The sequence below is a fragment of the Podarcis erhardii genome (genome assembly GCF_964252035.2).
Source record: "Podarcis erhardii genome assembly, chromosome: 15".
NCBI lineage: Eukaryota > Metazoa > Chordata > Lepidosauria > Squamata > Lacertidae > Podarcis > Podarcis erhardii.
Genome location: NC_138505.1, coordinates 10,669,503 through 10,685,126, shown reverse-complemented (window position 1 = coordinate 10,685,126; position 15,624 = coordinate 10,669,503). Strand labels below are relative to the sequence as shown.

The 15,624-nt window shown below is 48.9% G+C and overlaps 1 protein-coding gene across 1 annotated transcript in view; it reads left to right on the top strand.

Annotated features, from left to right (window-relative positions):
• Positions 1–15,624, top strand: part of GON4L (gon-4 like) — a 40,794-nt gene that overhangs the window by 2,222 nt on the left and 22,948 nt on the right. Inside the window, exons 2-15 of the mRNA XM_081840810.1 lie at positions 697–1,207; positions 2,346–2,486; positions 3,880–4,067; positions 5,157–5,231; positions 5,382–5,432; positions 6,654–6,704; positions 7,415–7,510; positions 8,717–8,836; positions 9,359–9,532; positions 10,655–10,847; positions 11,616–11,717; positions 12,168–12,208; positions 12,737–12,840; positions 15,093–15,288. Of these exons, the coding sequence (XP_081696936.1) occupies positions 697–1,207; positions 2,346–2,486; positions 3,880–4,067; positions 5,157–5,231; positions 5,382–5,432; positions 6,654–6,704; positions 7,415–7,510; positions 8,717–8,836; positions 9,359–9,532; positions 10,655–10,847; positions 11,616–11,717; positions 12,168–12,208; positions 12,737–12,840; positions 15,093–15,288 (2,043 nt within the window). The remainder of the gene's footprint in view (positions 1–696; positions 1,208–2,345; positions 2,487–3,879; positions 4,068–5,156; positions 5,232–5,381; positions 5,433–6,653; positions 6,705–7,414; positions 7,511–8,716; positions 8,837–9,358; positions 9,533–10,654; positions 10,848–11,615; positions 11,718–12,167; positions 12,209–12,736; positions 12,841–15,092; positions 15,289–15,624) is intronic.

The window sequence follows — 15,624 nt, the reverse complement described above, 5'->3', positions numbered from 1 at the left end:
GAAGAGCCTGTTGCATCAGGTCACTTGCCTATCTCGTTCAGCATCCTGTTTTCAAAGAGGCTGACTAGATGACTGTGGGAAACCTGCAGGCTGGACATAAGCACAATAATAGTATGCCCACCTGCAATTCCCATAAACTGGTATTCAAAGGCATACTGCCTCTGACAGTGGAGGTAGAACTTAGCTGCTGTGGCTACTAGCTGCTGATAGCCTTGAATTTATCTACTCCTTTTTTAAAGCCATCCAGCTTGGTCGCTATCACTGCCTCCTCTGGGAGAGAGCTCCATCTTTCTATCTGGTTGGCCACTGTGAACAGGATTCTCAGAGTTGGTGGGTGCCTCTGATGTTGCTATGGTTAACAGCTAGCCTATCTGGCCAAAGTCACGGGAAGCCAGGGGGACACTTGCTCAGGAATCGGCCCACTCTGACCTGGAAGTAAGTTGTCAGTTCTGGATTTAAAATGAGCCTTGAAGACCCATTTGTTTTAAAGTGCTTTTAGTTGATAACCTATGTACCTTGTGGTCTAGCTGGTTTTAAATTGTGTTATTAGTGGCTTCATTAATTTTGGGGATTACTTGGCTTTCCAGATGGGGAATGTTTTGAACCAGAGAGATTTCCAAGCAGTCTTCAAGGGCAGCCTTGCATACAGTGCATTTCAGTAATCTAACCAATGAGTTCACACCTCTGTCTTTGCAGAGTGACAACAGGAGAGCTGTAGCTCGGATGTCTCTCTCGCCGAAGATGCTGCTGTGCAAGAAGAGAAGAGCCGTCATGGCAGATTCTGAGGAGGTGGAGGATGAGGAGGATATGCAGCCTGTTTCAATGGAGACCACTGCCTCAGGTGGGATCAACCAGCTCTGTGGCCTGGTGCCGCAGGGGCAGGACAATGCTGCTTTGACTGAAGGGAGAGGTCCCTACATCCTGCCTGCCAACACGCCTGCCTGTTCATCTCCCCCTGCTTTGCCCATGCCTCTGTCTTTCTTGGGAGACGCTGGCAGTGAAGCAGCGAAGAGCATTGTGCTTCCATCTAGAGACTCCATACAGAAAGGCTTGCCGGAATTGTCTGAGGCCTCTTTGAGGTGTGGGAATGTCCTGGCTAAGGCAGAGCTGGATCTCTGCCCAGAGCGAGCCAGAGAGCTCCAGGATGCAAAGACCTCTCCATCACCTAAGCTGCTTGTGGATAAGGAGCAGAAGCCCAAGTCAGAAGGTAAGCTAGTGGTGTGTGCTGAAGGGGAGCAAAACATGATGGGAATAATGCTGCGAGGTAGGTTAGGCTGCTGGGACGTGGGTGGCGCTGTGGGTTAAACCACAGAGCCTAGGACTTGCTAATCAGAAGGTCGGCGGTTTGAATCCCCGCGACGGGGTGAGCTCCCGTTGTTCAGTTCCTGCTGCTGCCAACCTAGCAGTTCAAAAGCACGTTAAAGTGCAAGTAGATAAATAGGTACCGCTCCGGCGGGAAGGTAAACGGCGTTTCCGTGTGCTGCTCTGGTTCGCCAGAAGCGGCTTAGTCATGCTGGCCACATGACCCGGAAGCTGTACGCCGGCCCCCTCGGCCAATAAAGAGAGATGAGCGCTGCAACCCCAGAGTCGGCCACCACTGGACCTAATGGTCAAGGGTCCCTTTACCTTTAGGTTAGGCTGAGGTCACCCAGTGAGCTTCATGGCCAAGTGGGGATTTGAATCCTTGTCTCCCAGGCCCTGATTTGAAACTCTTTAATTGCTACACCATCAGTGGCTCAGTTAGGCATTAGTTCAGACTTCCTCAAACTTGGCCCTCCAGATGTTTTCGGCCTACAACTCCCATGATCCCTAGCTAGCAGGATCAGTGGTCAGGGATAATGGGAATTGTAGTCTCAAAACATCTGGAGGGCCGAGTTTGAAGAAGCCTGTGATTAGTTAATGCCCCCAAAGGTTCGTTGAGGCTGAATTAAGCTTGCCCTGTTAGAAATACAATGCGATTTCAACTGTTGTTGATATCTTGGATAAGGACTGCAAAATCTTAGAGAAGCAGGGGTTTCCCTGTTATGGATGATCAGTGGCTAAGAAAAGAATCTGAGCAAAATTAAATGTTATAAAAGTAGAAGTGGAAAGGAAGAGCCCCAGTCATTCAGAGGTTTCTGGTGAAATTGGTGACTTTGTTTTGTAACAGAATAAAAACACAGTTGATGAGATGACAATGGATGTTCCTGGTGCGATATAAACAGATGGTATTCATTTAAAACAGGATACTTGATATAGTATGTGATCAGACCTTATATGGTTTGAAGATGCTTTGTAATTAGAGTATTTTATGTGAATGCACATATCAGTAGGTTTTCATGGCATCGTAGATCTCTTGTTTCCAGCTCCTACCATTTCTCTGAAGCCAGAGCCTGAATGGGACGTGGGGTATCCTCCCCTGAAAGCCCCAAAGGCCGCACAGGGAGCCGAATTGCTCCAGGAAGTCAAGGAGGAAGCTGAGGAGACGGGGCTGTTCATCCCAGTAGGTGAGTATTGCATGCCCATAAAGTGGATAACAGAACAAAGGCATCTTCTTTGAAGTTCTGTCCTGTTTTTCAGGCACAGCAAGCAGATACTGAAGGCTGGGGGATCTGTAACCCCTGATGAATAGCAGGGATGGGTGACCCTCTTCCCCCACCCCCCACAAAATACCAGGGATGATGGGAGTCATAGCTGAGCATCAAATGGAGGGCCAGAGGTTCTCTGGCCCTGGCATGCAGCTTCAGGCATCTGTTGTTGAACAGATGATTTAAACATTTCTAGGCAAGTGCTGCTATGAAGTCATTCTTTCATAGTGATCATTTGCAGAAGTGACTCAGAACTGGGCTGCTTGATCACACCAAAAGCCCACCTAGTTCAGCATCCTGTTGTCACAGTGGCCAACAAACAGCCCCAACAGGGAGCGTGCAACAACCCTTCCCCCCTACTTGTGTGGAATAGTTAGCAATGGAGCTTTGCTCCTCTTGGATTATCAAACTACTGTACATTCCCTCCTCTAATTTTTGTCCTGGGTAAATTTGCAGGAACCATTATTAAAGCTAGTATTTTTAAGCACATGGAAGAACAAGCCATGTTGAGGAAGAATCAGCATGGTTTCTGCAATGAGGGGTATTGCCTCACTACAGTATAGCCTTCTATAATTTTTGTGTGTGTCTCAGTAAACACACGGACAGGGGTGATCTGATAGACACGAGAGCTTGCATCCAATGCTAGTCACTCAGACCCATTGAAATTAATGGGCATCACTAACTTACCATATTTTTTGCTCTATAAGACTCACTTTTTCCCTCCTAAAAAGTAAGGGGAAATGTGTGTGCGTCTTAGGGAGCGAATGCAGGCTGCACAGCTATCCCAGAAGTCAGAACAGCAAGAGGGATTGCTGCTTTCACTGCGCAGCGATCCCTCTTGCTGTTCTGGCTTCTGAGATTCAGAATATTTTTTTTCTTGTTTTCCTCCTCCAAAAACTAGGTGCGTCTTGTGGTCTGGTGCGTCTTATAGAGCGAAAAATACGGTATATCTGTTAATTCCAAAGGAGCTGAGGTTCTGACCTCCTCCAGTTCATCCTTGCAACCTCCTTGCAAGACAGGGTAGACTTCATTTGATTTATTATATTTTTATCCCGCTTTCTTTCACGTGAATCCCAAAGGGCCTTGCAAAAAATAAATAACAGTAACATAATGGAACATAATAGAACATCACAAATACAGCATAAGTTGTGTAGAACAATTAACAAATCACCAGCGAAACAATTTCAATCTGCAAAACACTTTTAAGATCGCCTGTTGAACTTCCTGGCTGAGCCTGGATTCAGAGACAGCTGCTTAATGACTGCTGTGGTTTGATACCCTGCCTGCTCTTTCCCCTGTTTCTCCTGTCCAGAAGAGCGAGAAGGAGGGAAGAGAAAGCGGAGGAAAGCGACTAAACGGAAGCGGGAAGGGAAATGCCAGGAGGAGGAGGAAGGGCCCTTGGCTTGCGACCTCAAGCTGGATGACACTCTCGACCGGACTTTGGAAGACGGGGCGAAGCAGCACAACCTGACAGCTGTCAACGTGCGAAACATCCTCCACGTGAGTGTGAAGGTGGCGGCGGCTGTGCGGATAGGGATGCAAATAAACACCTGGTGATGGCACCGCTGATCTTGCTGATCACAGCCTTGAGAATGAGGCAGGGCCTCGCACGAGGTGGTTTCCCTTTCTCCCTCGGAAATCGCCTACGGTCGCTGTGGCGTTTGCCCTCCTAGGTGACATCATGCTGGGTCATAAGGAAAGGGTTAAATGAGTGTGAAGTGATTGGCAAGTGGGAACCCAAGGGGAGGAGTCAGAGTTAGAGTTGTTAAGGGTCAGTCGGGTGTTAGAGAAGAGAGAGGGAGGATAAGTTTGTGGGTTGGGGTAGTTTGATGTGAGAGAGTGAGAGAATCTGTTAAGAGGAGTCAGATAGACAGTTGGGATAATCAGTTAGAAGTTACAGTGGTACCTCGGGTTAAGTACTTAATTCGTTCCGGAGGTATGTTCTTAACCTGAAACTGTTCTTAACCTGAAGCACCACTTTAGCTAATGGGGCCTCCTGCTGCCGCCATGCCGCCGGAGCCTGATTTATGTTCTTATCCTGAAGCAAAGTTCTTAACCTGAAGCACTATTTCTGGGTTAGCGGAGTCTGTAACCTGAAGCGTATGTAACCTGAAGCGTATGTAACCTGAAGCGTATGTAACCCGAGGTACCACTGCATTAGGAAGTTATAGGCCAGTAAAGAAACTAAGATTAAGAAAATGACAAGGAAAAATTATCTGAAACCATAAACTTCTTAATGCTTATAAAATAAACTTGTTTATTTGGTTTAATGTTAACAACTGTCTGGACTCCTTGTGTACCCGAGAGAAACGGGTTGGTGGCAGCAGGAAAGCAATCACAGTGGTGGCACAGGGATCAATAGACCGTCAAACGTCCGGGGACCCTGTGTGATCGCCACAGTCGCCTCCAGCATTAGTACTGGACCATGAGCTGCTTGGAGGGGCTTTGTGGACATTACTTCTGTGCCCCCTGCATTGGGGACCCATTGCTTTATTGCCATGTTTGACTGAGCCCAGGTTATTCTGTTGATAAGACTACGCCATGGGTGGAGCAAACCGGAAAACTTTTTTATTGTCTTTCCCACTCCAGGAAGTGATAACGAATGAGCATGTCGTCGCCATGATGAAAGCAGCCATCAGTGAGACGGAGGACATCCCCATGTTCGTAAGTTCCTCCTTCAGTAGGGAAGCTGGGGGGTCTGCCTTTCCCTGGCCAAGAAGGGAAGTGTGCACTAGAAGGAAAAAGCCTGGTCAAAGTTTGTACAATTTCTAATGGAACAATGGAAATGTTCTTTCTCTCTCTTCCTCCCTTCAGGAGCCAAAGATGACTCGCTCCAAGCTGAAGGAGGTGGTGGAGAAAGGAGTGGTGAGTTGGTATTCGGAAGCACTGAAGCCTCTGACCGTGGAAGCAGAGCTTGTACATTGTGGCTCGTAGCCATTAATAGATGCCCTTATCCTCCATAACTTTGCCAAGTTCTCTTTTAAAGCCTTCCCCGTTGGCGGCCATCCCCGCCTCCTCTGGGAGTGAGTCTCGTAATTTAACTACCGTATTTTTCGTCCTAAAAGGCGCACCGGCCCATAGGACGCACCTAGTTGTTTTTTTGGGGGGGGGGTTAAAAAAAATATATATTTTCCCCCCACCAGCCGCGGGTCTGGGGTGGGGGAAGCCCGAGCTTCCCCTGACCCCAGCCCCCAGAGCAGGCTGCCGCCCGCAAGCCGTGCGAGCCCGCGGGACCTCCCGCTGGGCGCACAAGGCTTGCGGACATCTGCCCGAAGCACGGGGCGTGCTCCGCAGCGCGCCCCGTGCTTCGGGCTGCAGGCTGCTGCCCGCAAGCCTTGGGAGCCCAGCGGGCACTCCTGCGGGCTCCCAAGGCTTGCGGATAGCTTCCTGAAGCCTGGAGAGCGAGAGGGGTCGGTGCGCACCGACGCCTCTTACTCTCCAGGCTTCAGCGAAAGCCTGCATTCGCCCCATAGGACGCACACACATTTCCCCTTCATTTTTGGAGGGGAAAAGGTGCGTCCTATAGGGCGAAAAATACAGTATATGCAGTGTAAAGAAGCCCTTTATTTTATCTCTCCTAAATCTTCCAACATTCAGCTTCGTCAGAGTTCGAGTGTTAAGAGAGAGGGTGAGAAACTTGCAGATTATCCCATCCCTGACTTCCATACAAGGCTCATGATAGTTGGAAGAGAACTGAGGGATTCTTGTCCCTTTGCCAGCAACTTCCCATGCCGTTGGGATGCTTCCCTTCCCCACCCCCATATTACCTTGCCATGAAGTTCCATATCTGCAACTCACTTGAGTTGCGGGGGGGGGGGGGTTGTAGTTGTTGACCCCCTTAATCTCGACTGGCCCTAAGAGAGGCTATTGATTATCGGGAGGATATTGTAGCTGTGTATCTTAATATTCTTTCCCCTCGTTCCTCAAACCTTTATTCTAATGCATTTGATAAAAGTGGAGCCTCCAGAGAGGAGTGCAAGTTAGATGGATGAAATGGGAAGTGGGGCCATGAGTATATAAACTCATACACTTTCTTCCATTGGTTTCTTATGACAGAGACGCTATTAAATGGTTTTGTTTCCTCAGGTTATTCCAACGTGGAATATTTCTCCAATCAAAAAGGCGAATGAAATCAAGGTACTCTGTGGGTGCTGCTAATTAAATAACTTGGTGGCATTTTGTTTTCATGCTTCAGTTTCATGTTTTATTTTTTTACAGACCTTACCTGCAGATTTGTTACTCACTGTTGGAAGCGGGGAGGGGAGGGGAGAATTGGGACTTGGGGCTCTAGCCAGCTAAGTCCTGCTTAGAGTGCACACATTGAAATCAGTGGACTTAATCATACTGTTGAGTGCAATGGATTTAATCTTAAGTAGGGCTTAGCGGGACACAGCCCTTGATGAACAGGTAGAATGGCCTCTAGGACTGTTCTTTTATTTCTTAACTCCTCTCTCCTACAAGTCATGAGGACTAGAATCTCCCTTTGTTTGTTTGTTTGTTTTAAAAAAGTTCTTAGGATTTTGCTGGAGCTTCCTGGTTTCCAGGTTTGAGGCCATGCGTGCTCTGATGGCAGCATGGTTTTGAGCATAGCTAACTGTGAGGGAGAAACAGAGTCACAGCGCTATTGATGTGTTGTTGTAAGACTATTGTGTGAACACACCCAAAGGTATAAGGGCCCGTTTTCATCCTTCCTTATCAGTAACCATGAGCCTGCTCTGTGCTCATCCTCCCTAGCTTTTCATTTTTGAAAATCTGCCAGCACCCCTAATTTGTTCCCTAAGACTTCCCTTTGTGGGTCTTGTTTCCTCCCCTCTCCTCTTTGTATAACTTCAGTCTCCCTTTTGCAGCCCCCTCAGTTTGTGGACATTCCCCTCGAGGAAGATGATTCCTCTGATGAAGAGTACCAGCCGGAGGAGGAAGAGGAGGATGAGACAGCGGAGGAGGTATGAATAATAATAATAATAATAATAATAATAATAATAATAATAATAATAATATGCCCCGGCCATCTGACTGGGTTCCCACAGCCACTCTGGGCGGCTTCCAATACACTATAAAAACACAACCATATATAGGTATATTTATATACGTGTGTATGTGTATATTCCACAATGTATGCACATTTAACTTGTGTGCATTCAGCTTTATGCGTGTGGCAAAATAAAAATTTAAAGGGGGCAGGTTTCCAGGAAAAATAACTGGCAGACCCACCCGCCATTGAACCCAATGCATTTTGACCACACTCAGTTTTGGCTTTTGGTGCGATCCCTAGAACGTAACCTCCACGTTAGTTGTGGATTTGCTATATCTGTGTACTGGCAAATTGGGCTGCAGTGCTGATGGCTATTACAGTCTGTTCACACTGCTAGGCTTTCAGCTGGTTGGCTGGGCCAGTGTTGCTCAGCTTAAAGAGCTCTTCATGTCACTCATACACTTTTGTGGCCCATTCTAAAGCAAAAGCACTATGATAACACTTTAAATGGCCATGGCTTCCCACAAAGAATTTTGGGAGCTGCAGCTTGCTAAGGGTGCTAAGAGTCGTTAGGAGACCCCCTATTCCCCTCACAGACCCACAGTTTCCAGAGTGGTCTAACAATCAGTCCCTCTTCCCAGGAAATTTTGGGCCCTAGGTATGACTGTACAAACCTGAATTGCAAGGGGACACTCGCATGATGGAATGCTCCAGCCAGACCCCACGCAATAGAACATTCCTGTAATCAGAATGCTGGTATGTCAGAGAGAAGGCTAGACCCTTCTCCTGGTCATATGACATCAGAGGATCGGTGTGTGAATATTTGCTCAGTTGTCAGTGACCCACAGAGGATTGGCTGCTTCTGGATCTCTCTCCCCTATTGAAAATAATTCCCTACCCCTGCCCTAGGTTTTTTGTTTTTTTAAAATGTGCAGAGTGGGAGCCACCCCCAAGAAAGCGCTGCTGCCAATCCTTGTTAGTGATATGTCCAGAGGCTGAGGAGTGGAGCTTTGTCTGATGACTCAAGCCGCCTTGGAGGGGAACAATACAAACCTCATCTGTCACCTTTGGCGTCTGTTCAGTCTTTGGTGTGATTTCCCAGTGCTAAAGGTGAACTACAGAGAAGATACTTGATCACTGCTTTCTTGTTTACTTTATGCTCCCCACTTTTGCACAGAGCTTGATGGAGAGTGATGTGGAAAGCACATCGTCATCGCCACGGGGAGCCAAACGGTCTCGTTCAAGGCGGTCCTCCGATATGATAGAGACTGACGAGGAGGCAGCAACGCCAGCAGAAGTAAGAAGGGCTCTCTCTCTCTCTCTCTCTCTCTCTCTCTCTCTCTCTCCTAGGCTGCCATTGGGGCTAGTCAATTATCTGCAAGCATCCCATTTGTTGGAAGCCAGGACTTTAGCTACCTTATTTCTGTTATAAAAAAATATAGGTCTTGCTGTTCATTGGTTTACAACAGTCATATATTGTAACTGTAGTCCATGTGCTGATAAACTCTGTGGCTGGATTACTGCAATGTGCTTACTCGTGGGATGCCCTTGGGCTTGGTTCAGAAGCTCCAGCAGGTGCAAAATGCAGTGGCCAGATTGCCAGCTACACGTGGCACCATTGTCAAAGCATCTGCACTGGCTGCCCATCTACTACTGAGCCAGGTGCAAGGTATAATAATAATAATAATAATAATAATAATAATAATAATAATAATAATAATAATAATAATAATAATAATTTATTATTTATACCCCGCCCATCTGGCTGGGTATAAAATGGGGTGAAACATGGTCCTCTTCCTTTGCTCTCTCTAACCAGGTGGAGAAACTCTCCGCTGCCCCACTTCAGCGGCACATCAGTGCTGAAGTCGTCCCGATGGGCCCCCCGCCGCCCCCCAAACCCAAGCAGAGCAAGGACAGCACCTTCATGGAGAAGCTGCACGCGGTGGATGAGGAGCTGGCCTCCAGCCCAGTGTGTATGGACGCCTTCCAGGTAATCTCAGGGGCTCTCTTGTTTCTCCAAAGAGTTTGCCTCCTTTCTTCAACACCTTGCTTGCTTTGGTTCTTGTGGAGCAAGTTGATCTAGTCAAAGTCCACCCCACCCCATCCATTTGTGTTTCTTATATTCATTCGTTTGGGGTCTTTGTGGACTGGATTGGAACAGCAGGGTAAGTTTCAGGCTAGGAAAGCACCAGAGTTCAGATGCCCTGATCAGCTGTGAAGCTCAACTGGGTGGCGATGTCTCTTGGCTTAGCCTACCTCGCAGGGGCATTGTGAAGATGGAATAGGAGAATCAGAAGTTTTCCCCAATTTCTTTTTTCATTTTTTTAAATAAATCTACCATATTGGCCCAAATATAAGCCGCACCTTTAAAATTCAAGGGAGGAAAAGAAAAAATGACAGTGTCTGAATATAAGCCGCTCCCTTAAAATTCTGCAGGTGCTCACACCCGTAAATGGCAAATGTAGACGAAAATCCTACAGCAATATCGTAAGAGTCATTTTTTGTAAGATTGCAAATTTAAGCCTCACTTTTCACTTTTCAGTCGGAATTTGCGGGGGGGGGGGGAAGCGTGGCTTATATTCGGGCCAATACGGTATTTTCTTTTAATTTTTATGTTAAAAAAAGCTTGATATTTGATGTTTATGTTTGTATACTGTCTTTTCTTGAATCTATCTATCTATAAATAAATAATGGAATAGGGTGGAACCTCCATATATGCCTTCCCTTATTCCTTGGAGGAAGGTGCAGTGTGTTTGTGCAATATATTGATTGTTGAATGTGGACCGATGATGTGCCGTCCTAGTAGTTCCTCTTCCTACCCAGTCAGCCTTCCTATTTATTCTATTGAATTTATCTTCTGTTTCCCCTCTAAGGAGTTCAAGATGCTCCTTTAGTTCTCATAACAGCCCCGCAAGGTAGGTTTATGCTGAGACCATGGCGGGCCTTAGTGGCCTTGCATGGCTGGGGGGAGGATTTGAACCTGAGTCTTTCCCCCTCCTGTCACCTGAGATTCCGGCCTCTTCACCGCAAAGGCTCTTCTCTGCCCCATGATGCTGGAGAATCTGGCAGAACCGCTCAGAGCCCTTCCTCCTTTCCTCCGTTTCCTCTCCAGCCTCTGGAGGACAGCTTGATCGCCTTGCGCACCCGCTCGAAGAGGCCCCTGAAGGACGTGCCCCTCGGCCAGCTGGAAGCTGAGCTCCGTGCCCCAGACATCACCCCGGACATGTACGACCCCAACACGGCAGACGACGAGGAGTGGAAGAGGTGGCTGGGTGGCCTCATGAATGACGATGTGGGAAATGAAGGCATGTTCCATTTACTTGGGGTATGGGTGTGTGTTAGTGTGTGTCACTGGATTTGACCTGTCTTTTTGTGGGAGGAGCAGTATCTTGAAAATACCATATTTTTCCATGTATAAGACTAGGTTTTTCCCCTTAAAAATAATGTCAAAGATTAGGGGGCGTCTTATACACAGATACATTCCCCCCCCCATTTTCTTAAATCTGAGTCCTCAGAAATAGTGGGTGTCTTATACATGGGGGCAAGGGATGCGGGTGGCGCTGTGGGTTAAACCACAAAGCCTAGGACTTGCCGATCAGAAGGTCGACGGTTCGAATCCCCGCGACGGGGTGAGCTCCCGTTGCTCAGTCCCTGCTCCTGCCAACCTAGCAGTTCGAAAGCACGTCAGAGTGCAAGTAGATAAATAGGTACCGCTCCGGCGGGAAGGTAAACGACGTTTCCGTGCGCTGCTCTGGTTCACCAGAAGCGGCTTAGTCATGCTGGCCACATGACCCAGAAGCTGTACGCCGGCTCCCTCGGCCAATAAAGCGAGATGAGCGCCGCAACCCCAGAGTTGGCCCCGACTGGACCTAATGGTCAGGGGTCCCTTTACCTTTACCTTTTATACATGGGGGCGTCTTATAGATGCAAAAATACAGTATTTCACATAATCGTAGGGTTGGAAGGGACCCCAAGGGTCATCTCCTCTATCCCCGTGCAATGCAGTAATGGTCGTTGTTTCCTGGAAGCAAAGGCTCCTCCTCCTCTTGGCTAAGAAGCATTTTCTCTTCCAGATGAGGCTGACGACGACGACGACCCTGAGTACAACTTCCTGGAGGATCTTGACGAGCCAGACACAGAGGATTTCAGGAACGACCGTGCCGTGAGGATCACAAGTACGTTCTCTGCCTACTTTGGTCTGGCTGTCTCATCGCTGCCTGTGTTCGAATTCATTGGTTAAGGGGCTGTAGAGCATCTGCTTTGCACGCAGAAGGTCCCAGGTCCAGTCCCCAGAATGTCCAGATAGGGCTGGGAAGAGAAGCCCTTCTGAAATCCTGGAGAGCCGCTGTCCATCTCTGTAGAGTCAGTACAGAACTAGATGGTCTCACTCAGTATAAGGCAGCATTCCTAGGTTGAGTCCATCATACTGGAGACCCAGGTGGTGGTCGTTGGTGGTGCACCTTTTCTCCAGAAGCTTGAGGCAATCCGTTTTTGAAAAGCCAACCAATTTCTTCATAATGAGGTGGTGGCTTCCTGCAGCTTGCTAATTGTGTTAAGGCGTTTAAGAAATAGTAGGGTATGGTGCTGATTCGCAGGCTGAATCCCTCTTGTTTTGTATCTTGCAGAGAAAGAAGTTAATGAGCTGATGGAGGAGCTCTTTGAGACGGTAAGGCTCTCAGCTGCCCTTGTATATAAATTCATAGCCCTTCGAGAAACTTGCTCATGCAAAAATTAGAAAAAGAGGAAGTACAGTCGACTCACAACTTAATTCGCTCGATGACAGTTTTATGTGCCCACTGGCTGCACAAATTAAAACACGTGCAAGGCAGAGTGTTCAAAAGCTGCTGCTGTGCTTTCCTTGCTGCGGAAAGAGCTTTTAAGCTCTCCTCCTCTGCTTACTGGGCTCTGGGAAGGTGTGTGAGGACCTTGGAAAGGTAGGGATGTTTGTGCATGGACGATTCTGGGGTTGTTCATATGCAGTTTATGCGCAACTCCAAAAAACATAACTGCTGTGCAGGTTGCAAGTCATTACCTCTTAAACGTAAGGAAGATGGGTTGAATTTTCAGTGGCACTCTGGTGGTGGGTGCCCTTCTGTGCCAGCTGAGGCTGTTCATCCTGAGTCTTGGTTGATTTCTCCAAGCCCTTTCTGCCCCTGGCTGTGCCACTGACTTGGGCTGTGTGTTTCTGCTTCAGTTTCAGGATGAGATGGGCTTCTCCAACGTAGAGGATGAAGGGCCAGAGGACGAGGACAGTGCTGCAGAGGCCCGGCCAAATTTTAACACTCCGCAGGTGCTCAGGTAGGATGGGGCGTTCTTGCCCTGCCCCAAGCCATTTTGTTCCCCCTCTGTTGGGGGGAAGGCCATAGCTCAGGGAGAGAGCCTTCACTTTGCACACAGAAGGTCCCAGGTTCACTCCCAGGCATCTCCAGGTAGGACTCCTTCTTGAACCGCTGGAGAGCTGCTGCAAGTCAGTGTTGACAGTAGGAAGATGGACCAGCACCCCAGGCCTGAGGTTCTCCATCCCTGATTTAGCTGGACACATCCTGGAAAACAGGGAGGAAGTGTGGGATAAAAATCAGTTGACCGATAATTGACTTGAATGAACTTTTCAGGAGCAGGAGAAGTGGTTGGCTATGTGTAGTGGTTTGCGGGAAGGCGGTGGAGGGCTGGTCAGGATTCTGCCACGCAGTTCACCTTCTTGGTTGCTTCTCAGCCCAGGGAGAGGGGTGGGAAGGAACTGCTGCAGCCGCCCACTTCTCCCCCTTCATTTTGCAAATGGGGTGTGCATCTCCACCAAGGTGGCCGTGGGCAAGCCTCTTTGTCTATGGGGCAGGTTGGCTCAAAGGAAAGCTGACTCTGTTTGGGAAGGGAGGCAAAGGAACCGCTGGGCCTCCGCCATCCCTTCTAGGTTGAGCAGTACTGGAAGGGGGCGGCAAGACCAGCTCTGCCCAGCTACAAGTCTGAAAACCAGAGCGGGAATGTGTGTGTGGAAGAAAGGAAGAGGCTCCTTGCTTCTCCTGCATCAGACATTATCCTGATTTGGGGAAATGGCATCTCCCCATGCTAGAGCCTCTGCCAGTCAGTGTGGACTGACTTGGTGCAAGCCATCTCCTTATGGGCCTGTCCTTTGAACTTCCTAAACTGCCTCTTGCTCCTGTGTGGCTCATACAGTGGTACTTCGGGTTAAGTACTTAATTCGTTCTGGAGGTCCGTTCTTAACCTGAAACTGTTCTTAACCTGAAGCACCACTTTAGCTAATGGGGCCTCCAGCTGCTGCTGCACCACCGGAGCACGATTTCTGTTCCTATCCTGAAGCAAAGTTCTTAACCTGAAGCACTATTTCTGGGTTAGCGGAGTGTGTAACCTGAAGCGTATGTAACCCGAGGTACCACTGTAGAGCATGTGAGAGGCACGTGGTAGCTTGCAGGTCCCTGTTTCATGTTGCCTTTGACAAGCTGCTTTCTCTCAGCCTCACCCCCCTCCACCTTTCATCTGCAACGTGGAGAAGATGAGAGTAACCTACTGCACAAGGGCACTGTGCCGTCTCCCACTTTGTCTTCTTCCCCTGGGCCTGTGCTGCATCCCTTGAAAGCAAGCTTTGATGCCTCTTGCCTGATTCTTCCGGGGACTTGGGACTGTCTGGGGAACCTGAGTGCTGGATGATTTAGGACAGACGAAGCGAAGGACCTCTTAACACTGTGAATAGCTATGGAGTCCCCCCCCCCCTCAGGAGGCAGCAGCAGCCACCAACTTGGATGGCGTGAAAAGAGGATAGAGCTAGCAGTGACTACTAGCCACAGTGGCTGTGTTCTGCCTCAGAGGTTGTACACCTCTGAACGCTGGTTGCTGGGACTCATAAGTGGAGAGAGTGATGGGCTTGGTTGGGCTTGTGGGCATTTCTTTGGCCACTGTGTGAATGGAGTGCTGGACTAGATGGGCCTTTTGCCCAAGTGGTGTGCGGTCAGTGGACTAGGGGAACTAGGCTAGCCCCAAACCCAGGAAGCTTCTGCCCAGCTTAGGTAGATGTGATGCTCATGTGTGCAACGTCCCCCGCCCCCCAGTTGCTCTCATCAGCTGGTGCCTCTGGCCCTAAATGTTCCTCTACAGAAAAGAATCCACTGCATGCCGCTGCTTTTCGGGCTGATCCAACAGGGTTCCTCTGATGTTCTTATGAGTAAGAGTGAGGGAGGGTTTCATGCATTCATGCCATGCCTCTGGGCTCCTTGGAGGAATCTGATTGGCCAGTGTGAGAAGCAGGATGCTGGACTAGGCAGGTCATTGGCCTGAGCCAGCAGCCAGGCTCTTCTGATTTTTGTGAGCAAACGTGACCCTGATTTGGGTAAGAACAGCCTAGTCCAGCCACGTCCACAAACAGGATTCTCCTCTCCTGCGGTTTCCAGCAACCCGTGTTCAGAAGCACGATTGCCTCTGACAGTGGATGCTGAGCCACCGCAACTCGGTGACCGAAGCTGAGATTGGTAGAATACTTACCTGGGTCTTCAGAGCTCCTGCAGCTTTCTCAAGGCAAGCCGTCCTTTGACCCTGTGCAGGTTTGAGGAGCCCCTGGCCAACTTGCTGAATGAGCAGCACCGGACGGTCAAGGAGCAGCTGGAGCAGCTGCGCATGAAGAAGTCGGCCGCCAAGCTGCCCCAGGAAGTGGAGAGGCTGAAGCTCCGCGAGAAGCCAGTCCAAACCCTGGTGCTGGATGCCGGGCAGAAGAAGAGGCTGCAGCAGCAGATGCAACAGGTATTGTTTGGAAGGGAAAATAGCACCACGCCAGACGAGGAAGGGCTTCCTCTGCTGTCTCCCGTTTGTTCTCTGCTTTTGTGCTGATTTCTCTCTCTTATTTATTTTACATTCATATCCCGTCCTTGGAGTGGCTTGCTAAAATCAGTTCCTGTTCTGCCGCAGCCCTTGACCTCCCAGTCTTAAAAAACCCCAGTGTTTCCCAAACTTGGGTCTCCAGTTGTTTTTGGACTTCAACTCCCATCATCCCTAGCTAGCAGGACCAACATTCAGGGATGATGGGAATTGTAGTCCAAAAGCACTGGTCTAAAAAGTCATGGCCCATGAAGAAAAAGG